The following is a 9,143-nucleotide window of genomic DNA, read 5'->3' as shown; positions in this document are numbered from 1 at the left end:
ATTTTCCAGAGATCCATAGGTAAGGCTGTACAATATTTGTGGAAACTCTTCACAATTGTGTTCTGTGGGTGTCACCGAGTAGGCTGATACCCCATTTCATGGGTGCAACATCAATAGGTTAGGCTGGACAGTGCATATAAGCCTAATATATCCACAGTCCAATATGAATGTTCAATATGTATACAATAGGCTGAATGCTTAATGTGGCTAATTTCTGACAGGTTTTTAGAATCCCACAATAAGAGCTAAGACGCTAATATTTGTGTAAACTCTACAAAGTTGTGTTCTGTGAGTGTCACTGAGTAGGCTGATACCCGATTTCATTAGTGCAACATCCATAGGTTAGGCTGTACAGTGCAATATGAATGTCCAATACACACAATAAACTGACAGGAAAGGTGATTTCCAACAGTCAAAGTCCTGCAATAAGAGCTAAGACAGTAATATTTGTGTAAACTCTACACAGTTGTGTTCTGTGAGTGTCACTGAGTAGGCTGATACCCCATTTCATAGGTGCAACATCCATGGGTTAGGCTGGACAGTGCATATGAGTCTAATACATCCACAGTGCGATTTATTTTGTGTCAAATTAACTAATTATTGTATTTTGTTGAATTTATATAACAACATTCCGACCTTGTTTATTTATGCATGATTACACTATTTGTATCCGTTTGGATCAATTTCAATGGGGAGCTTTTATTTGGAAGTCGAACCGCAAATTCCACTATTGTGGCTAATCCTTATTGTGGTTAGCGTTACACAGGTATTTGTGTAAACCTCTAGCAAGGGCGATATTGCGCGTGCCCGTGACTCTCTCGTCATAGAAAACAAAGCTATCTGCGCGGCTTCCATTACAGCCGAGGGTGCAGACTTCGGGAATATCTGAATATAAACGCTAGCAAACACCCCTAAATATGGATTTACAGCTAGTATAGGATCGGTTGAGACTCGGGCCTGCTTGGGGCAGTGAGACGGCAGGACACTAGCGAAACTGACGAAATATAGAGTTTTTCTCGGCGTGCTTTGTCTTGGCCACCTAGCAAACCATCATTGTAATTCGATTGGAAGCTATTCGGCTAGTGTTTGCTAGCAGGTCTGGGGGCTGGTGTACATCGCCATGTTGTTATCAAATAGTGACAGTTAAAAAGACCAATCTTGAAGTAAAGGCGGAAATTGTGTCCACCAGGTCCTACCGTTTTGCCACAGGGACCCGAATCGCTACAGTCGCGGAACCCACCACTGTACTGTTGTCGTCCGCGACATGGCGGAGCAAGGCTACTCTTCTTGGTGAGTGCGCATAGGCATTGCGCGAGCTGGCTAACCAGACTGAATTAATTGGTGTAGTTATGCCATTTTTACACTGCAATTCACATAGATACAGCAACATATTTCGTTCCTAAATGAATCAGCCACTTATTTTGCTTAGTTAGAATGAGATGGCCCTCTTTTCAAATGGTGTTAGTAAACTAAACGTTAGCTAGCTACGGTCCAAGTTACTGTAGGCTAGCGTGAACAGGGCTAACTAGCCAGCTAACCGCAAGTTAGCTATCTTAGACTCTCCAGGCTCTCGTCTCCATGGTGGCATTGCCATTACATTGGTACTACGAAAATGGTTCAGTGGCTTATTTAAGCTACACGAATGCGCAAGGTTATAGCTAGCTAACGTTAGTTCGCCAACTCATACCCACATCATATTATTTAATTAGTTTAAGCCCCTCGACAACATATGTTAGAAAATAAATAGCCTATTGCTACCTCTCGTAGCCAGTTGCACACAAAGGGAGCCTATGAGCGTAACTAACGTTAGCCAGCCTGTTTACGCTTGCTATCCAGACTAGCTGAAAAGCTCACCTTTATTCATGAAATGTCATTTTATTTTTCAGACAATTATATTGTCATTGTGATATATTTATAACACGCCCGGTGTTTTATCTCTTCAGATAGATAAATAGGGACCTTATTGTGCCATCCATTTTTATTTCATTAGTAATTAAGTGCGCAGATGGCTTGCTAGCTAGTCAATACATCTAATTAGTTTAGCTAGCTCACTAACTAGCTAGGTAATCTTGATTGTTCATTATAATCTGCTTCCTAAAGAGTAGCTAGCTAGCTAAAGGCCTTGTCTTTATAAATCTGGGTGTATCTTCCCGCATTATTGTTAGCTATAGCTAGCTAGTTAGCAATCCCTAGTTATATGTGGCACAATGATAGCTAACTATTTTCTATTTTGTACATTAGCTAAAATTATAGTTTTTATGTATGATAGCAAATGATGCCATTCGACTGATAAATTACATGTCCATCCAGGTCATGTCTCTCTTGTTCACAATTGGAAGTCCTATGCTGCAGATCATGGAATGATTGAAGTCCAATTGTGACATCTAAAAATTGCTAGTAGTATTGTCCTCTGTTGTCTTAAGTATTGATGTGGAGGCAACCATTTAGGTTATGCCACTAAGACCAGGTGTATTTTGAATAAGTATGCCCCTCCTGGTGACAAATGTTAGGAAAATAGTGACCAAGGAGAACCCCCCCCCCCCCCCCCCCCCCCCCAGGTTTATTAAAACTTAAATACTGTTATGCCAGAGCCATTATGTTATAATAAGCGATACGCATGGTCAGAACAGTCAAAGTGCCATTAGACTATCTTTTAAAATGTATGGTCCTTGTCTTGGTAACGAAATTGTATGTCATAAATTCAGATAAAAACGTACCACTTAATTAAATCTCAACCCTTCTGAGTAGATTAAATACAAGTCGTTTTAAACCAGAGTTAGGCAATTCTCTTGAGCTGTGCCTACCATCCTGGGACATGGTCTTGCTCAGATTCCCCTCTAGTGATGTGCAGGAGGCCAGACTGAGGCACATTATTTTTACCATGCCTATCTTGTAAGACCTATAAGGAAGCAGCAGGAGTTGTTTAATTGTCTAATTGGTTGCGACTACCTAATGAAATGTAACAATTGACCAACATGCTGTAATTTATTACAACAGCCTCAGCATTGACAGTGTATCACAACTTTTGGAGTAATATCCTACAAAAATGCTCTGTATACAGACATTTTTGGGAGAGTTTCTGATTGTAAGGCTCATGTAGGACTACCACAGATAACGATTTAATTGAGAACCAGCACTCATTTTTGTGGATCAATCCGAATTGTCAATATTCATTTGCTATAGCGACATGTTTTGAGAAACCAATCCTTGTCCTCTGTCGCTTGGTGGCTGAGTCCTCAGTGGCCAAAGCGTGCATGCCTTTGACTTGGTGGCGGACGGTTTTGGAATTGTGTTATAGAAGCCTTGTTTCTCCCAAACAAGGAAGTCTTATGGCCCTTGGGCTTCTGTCCAGCCCTCAACAATCCAGGATTGTATTTGATTTTTAAATGTTCCATTTATTTAGCCCATCTCATCCATGTGAGCAGAATTCGGAGGGACCACTTGACCAGTTTACTTGCTGAATATAATTTTTTACTTAACACAATCCATTACGTTGACTTCAGTGGGGATTAGTATTTGTTTATAAATGTCCAAGCACTGTCTGGAGATGTATACCAATCTCTTAAAACAATAAAAGTATTTAATTCGATCTGAGTTAACCTCTACGGGATCGGTGTCATGAATACGGGATGGTTGAGATGACTGTTGTAAGTAACAGCAAACTTTCCAGGACATAGACATGTCTTATATGGGCAGAAAGCTTAAATTCTTGTTAATCTAACTCCACTGTCCAGTGAAAGAATACCATGCTATTGTTTGAGGAGAGTGCACAACAACAAAAAACTTATCACGCCAACTGGTTTGATACATTCACCTCTGAAGGTAAATAATGTACTTACATTCAGTGATCTTGCTCTGATTTGTCATCCTGAGGGTCCCAGAGATAAAATGTAGCATAGTTTTGTTTGATAAAATCCATTTTTATATTCAAATGTAGGAACTGGGAACCCTTGCTTTCTCTGGCTCCACACCCACCCCGCCCGGCCATCTGGATGTCTGAAAGTTAGTGTATTAGCTAGTGTATAAGCTAATGGGGCCCCGTGTAGCTCAGTTGGTAGAGCATGGCACTTGCAACGCCAGGGTTGTGGGTTCGTTTCCCACGGGGGGCCAGTATGAAAATGTATACACTCACTTAACTGTAAGTCGCTCTGGATAAGAGCGTCTGCTAAATGACTCAAAATGTTTAAAAAAATTATCCATTATGTATGACATTCCTGGGAGTGTGTAAACTTACATTTTGTATTACCATATCATTTTTGTATCTTGTCTATAGTTATGTACTTGAAAATGTATCAATTGACCAATTTGGCACATTTGGGCAGACTTGATACAAAATAGTCCAGTATTGCAGTGATTCACTTGATCAATCTGAAACTTTGCACACACACACACTGCTGTCATTTAGTGGTCAAAATCTAAATCGCGCCTAAACTGCAATATTATATTGTGGCCTTTCTCTTCTTTTTATTTTTTATTATCTTTTACCAGATCTAATGTGTTATATTCGCCTACATTAATTGCACATTTCCACAAACTTCAAAGTGTTTCCTTTCAAATGGAAGAATATGCATATGCTTGCTTCAGGTCCTGAGCTACAGACAGTTAGATTTGGGTATGTCATTTTGGGCGAAAATTGGAAAAAAGGGTCAGATCCTTAAGAGGTTAAATCCAAGACTGGCAACAGAGAAAATACTTGGCTAACCCGTTCTCATTTCAATGCAGAATGTAAGCCTTCAGTGGCTAGTTCAGAAGGTGCCTGTTAATGGTGTTTTACAGTGCTATTAGGGATCAAATCAAATGTTATTTACATTTACATTTTACATTTTACATTTTAGTCATTTAGCAGACGCTCTTATCCAGAGCGACTTACAGTTAGTGAATACCTTTTTTTTTTTTTTTACTGGCCCCCCGTGGGAATCGAACCCACAACCCTGGCATTGCAAACGCCATGCTCTATCAACTGAGCTACATCCCTGCCGGCCATTCCCTCCCCTACCCTGGACGACGCTGGGCCAATTGTGCGCCGCCCATGAGTCTCCTGGTCGCGGCCGGCTGCGACAGAGCCTGGATTCGAACCAGGATCTCTAGTGGCACAGTTAGCACTGCGATGCAGTGCCTTAGACCACTGCGCCACTCAGGAGATCAGCCGAATACAACAGGTGTAGACCTTACAGTGAAATGCTTACTTACAAGCCCTTAAACAACAATGCAGTTTTTAAGAAAGAATACCAAAAAAAATCACACACAAAAATAAATATATAAACTAATACAAAATAAAAGTAACAATTAATTAAAGACCAGCATGCAAATAGCCTATATATAATGAACAAAATTATAAACGCAACATGCAACAATTTCAAAGATTTTGCTGAGTTACAGTTCCTTTAAGGAAATCAGTCAATTGAAATAAATTAATTATGGCCTAATCTATGGATTTCACATGACTGAGAATACGGATATGCATCCGTTGGTCACAAATACCGTAAAAAAAAAAAAATAGTAGGGCCGTGGTTTAGAAAAGCAGTCAGTATCTGGTGTGACCACCATTTGCCTCATGCAGCGTGACACATCTCCTTCACATAGAGTTGATCAGGCTGTTGGTTGTGGAATGTTGTCCCACTCCTCTTCAATGGCTGTGCAAAGTTGCTGGAGATTGGCGGGAACTGGAACATGCTGTCGTACACGTCGATCCAGAGCATCCCAAACATGCTCAATGGGTGACATGTCTGGTGAGTATGCAGGCCATGGAAGAACTGGGACATTTTCAGCTTCCAGGAATTGTGTACAGATCCTTGCGACATGGGGCCATGCATTATCATGCTGAAACATGAGGTGATGGCGGCGGATGAATGGCACAGCAATGGGCCTCAGGATCTCATCACGGTATCTCTGTGCATTGAAATTGCCATTGATAAAATGCAGTTGTGTTAGTTGTCCATAGCTTATGCCTGCCCATATCATAACCCCACCGCCACCATGGGGCACGTTGACATCAGCAAACCTCTCGCCCGCACAACGCCATACACATGGTCTGTGGTTGTGAGGCCGGTTGGAGGTACCGCCAAATTCTCTAAAACACTACGTTGGAGGCGGCTTATGGTAGATAAATTAACATTAAATTCTCTGGCAACAGCTCTGGTGGATATTCCTGCAGTCATCATGCCAATTGCACGCTCCCTCAACTTGAGACATCTGTGGCGTTGTGTTGTGACGAAACTGCACATTTTAGAGTGGTCTTTTATTGTCCCCAGCACAAGGTGCACCTGTGCAATGATATTGCTGTTTAATTAGCATCTTGATATGCCACAACTGTCAGCTGGATGGATTATCTTGGCAAAGGACAAATGCTCATTAACAGGGATGTAAACAAATTTGTGCACAAATTTGAGAGAAATAAGCTTTTTGTGCGTATGGAAAATTTCGGGGATCTTTTATTTCAGCTCATAAAACATGGGACCAACACTTAACATGTTGCGTTTATATTTTTGTTCAGTGTAGTGAGATGTGTGTATTGTAGTTGTTGTAGAAGGCATGCATGCGTCACCGTTGTGTGAGCCCTATGTAGAAAAATACGAATCTCAGCAAGTGTTTATGCAGACTTTAGGAACACGTCTGTTCTGGGACTGGCTGGACCATAACAGACCACAGCAACGAGGCGTAGCATTGACCTAGGGGACCACCCATATGTAAAAATGTATGCACACATGACTGTAAGTCGCTTTGGATAAAAGCGTCTGCTAAATGGCTTATTATTATAGGCTCCTCCAGTCATTTCTTTATTACATTTACATCATTTAGCAGACGCTCTTATCTAGAGTGACTTACAAATTGGTGCATTACTGAATGAATGAATGAAATGGACAGGCGATTCCCGCTTTTTCTCTAACTAATTACAAGTGTGGCATATTGGACCTGGCTATTCCTGTATGGCAGAGTGCATGAATAGAGTAGACCCTGACCGATATGGGATTTTTGGATCCAATTCTGATTTTAGAGTAGAAATATTCACAGATAACAGATATATCTGCCGATAATGTTTTATTTATTTATTATAGCTGGAATAAAAAATACTTTAGAAAAAATAGTAACTTTTGTCGTGCTTAAAACAGCCCTATGAATATATTCAGATGATTTCTTAAATTTCAGGAAAGAACATTCATGTAAGCGCAACAGAATTTTAGAGCACCAGAAAGACAATCTTTTTTTTTAATGGAAAAACTGTTACTCTAGTAAAAAGGAGGATAAACTGCACTGATTCCAGCAAATAAATTGTTGATGCTCTGAAGAATGAGCTGCCTCATGCTAGCCAGCTGGAAAACAACGATGTATTGGTATTTATGTTTTCATCGATTGAAGGGCTGTAGCCACTGAATTCGGGTAGTTGTCACTTGGGTGGCAGGTAGCCTAGCTGTTAAGAGCGTTGGCCCAGTAACCGAAAGGTCGCTGGTTTGAATCCCACCTAGGTGATAAATCTGCCAATGTGCCATTGAGCAAGGCACTTAATCCTAATTGCTCCTGTAAGTCGCTCTGGGTAAGAGCGTCTGCTAAATAACTATGTAAAATGAAAGGGAAAATATCATTCGCAAAATTCAAAGTACTCTCACGCAGCTAGTTAGCTGGCTAGCTAGCTAGAACTCGTCATAGAAATTGGGGTGGCGAAATGTGAATTTGGACCCGTCCTTATCAAGTGAACCCATGCATCAAAACGTAACTACGAAGTGCTACTTTGTGACCTGCGACGCTTTTTAGTGTCTCAGAAAACATTTTAATGACAGAGCTTGAGGAATACCCTTCGCAAAGAGCAAATATAGCACACCAGATTTGGCTGGCTTCACTAAAGGGCTGTAACGTTAATGTTACCACAGATTTGAACGTTCTTAGCACGGCATCCATTGTTTTTATGTTTTCTTTTTTTGCTGAGATATATATATATATATATAGCTCTGGAAAAAATTAAGAGACCACTGCAAATTTTTCTTAAATCAGCATCTCTACATGTATGACAGCCATTCCAACACAGGCACACCTCATTCTACTGAATTAGGTACTGATTAGGTGATCACCTGAACCAAATCTTATTTAATGGGAAAAGTATAAAACCCACTGCTGTGGTCATCACTATCGTCTTGCAATAGGACCAGCTGGATGGCAAAAACATTGCTAATAGTACCTCAAAAGTAATATTAATCAAAAAATAACTATTGACCATGCCAAAAGAGTTGAAAAGGAAAGTTTTGAGAGAGGAAAAGAAAGGTGAGCGTCAGGTTGCTTCCATCCTTAAAATTTCAAAGACGGCGGTTCATAAGAACAAGGTCAAGCAGCAGACATTAGGGACAACAAAGCTACAGACCGCAGAGGGCGAAAACAACTCTCTACTGACCGGGATGACCGCCAACTCATTTGAATGTCACTCAACAACCGTAGGATGACATCAAGTGACCTACAAAAAGAATGGCAAACGGCAGCTGGGGTGAAGTGCACGGCGAGGACGGTTCGAAACAGGCTCCTAGGGGCAGGGCTGAAGTCGTGCAAAGCTAGAAAAAAGCCATTCATCAATGAGAAGCAAAGAAGAGCCAGGCTGAGGTTTGCAAAAGACCATAAGGATTGGACCGTAGAGGACTGGAGTACGGTCATCTTCTCTGATGAGTCCAATTTTCAGCTTTGCCCAACACCTGGTCGTCTAATGTATAGACGGAGACTTGGAGAGGCCTACAAGCCACAGTGTCTCGCACCCACTGTGAAATTTGGTGGAGGATCGGTGATGATCTGGGGGTGCTTCAGCAAGACTGGAATCGGGCAGATTTGTCTTTGTGAAGGACACATGAATCAAGCCACGTACAAGGTTGTCCTGGAAAAAAACTTGCTTCCTTTTGCTCTGACATTGTTCCCCAACTCTGAGGATTGGTTTTTTGAAACCCCACCTCTTTAAGGAACACCTGGGATAGGATAAAGTAATCCTTCTACCCCCCCCAAAAAAAAAAAAGAAAAAAAAGTATAATTGTAAAGTGGTTATCCCACTGGCTATAGGGTGAATGCACCAATTTGTAGTCGCTCTGGATAAGAGCATCTGCTAAATGACGTAAATGTGCCCTTGAGCAAGGAACTTAACCCTAATTGCTCCTGTAAGTCGCTCTGGATAAGAG

At 41.1% G+C, this 9,143-nt stretch overlaps 1 protein-coding gene across 2 annotated transcripts in view; it reads left to right on the top strand.

The window, feature by feature from the left end:
• Positions 1-811: 811 nt before the first annotated feature.
• sppl3 (signal peptide peptidase 3) overlaps positions 812-9,143 on the top strand; it is a 31,277-nt gene continuing 22,945 nt past the window's right edge. The window contains exon 1 of one of the 2 annotated variants that reach the window (XM_084160602.1): positions 812-1,290. In XM_084160602.1, coding sequence (XP_084016728.1) covers positions 1,265-1,290 — 26 coding nt within the window. In that variant the 5' untranslated portion in view covers positions 812-1,264. The remainder of the gene's footprint in view (positions 1,291-9,143) is intronic. The other variant, XM_084160603.1, reaches the window with a different exon arrangement.

Source organism: Coregonus lavaretus (assembly GCF_964263955.1).
Source record: "Coregonus lavaretus genome assembly, chromosome: 4".
In the NCBI taxonomy this organism is placed as follows: domain Eukaryota; kingdom Metazoa; phylum Chordata; class Actinopteri; order Salmoniformes; family Salmonidae; genus Coregonus; species Coregonus lavaretus.
The sequence above is the reverse complement of the archived record's forward strand: the minus strand, read 5'-3'. Positions and strand labels throughout refer to the sequence as shown.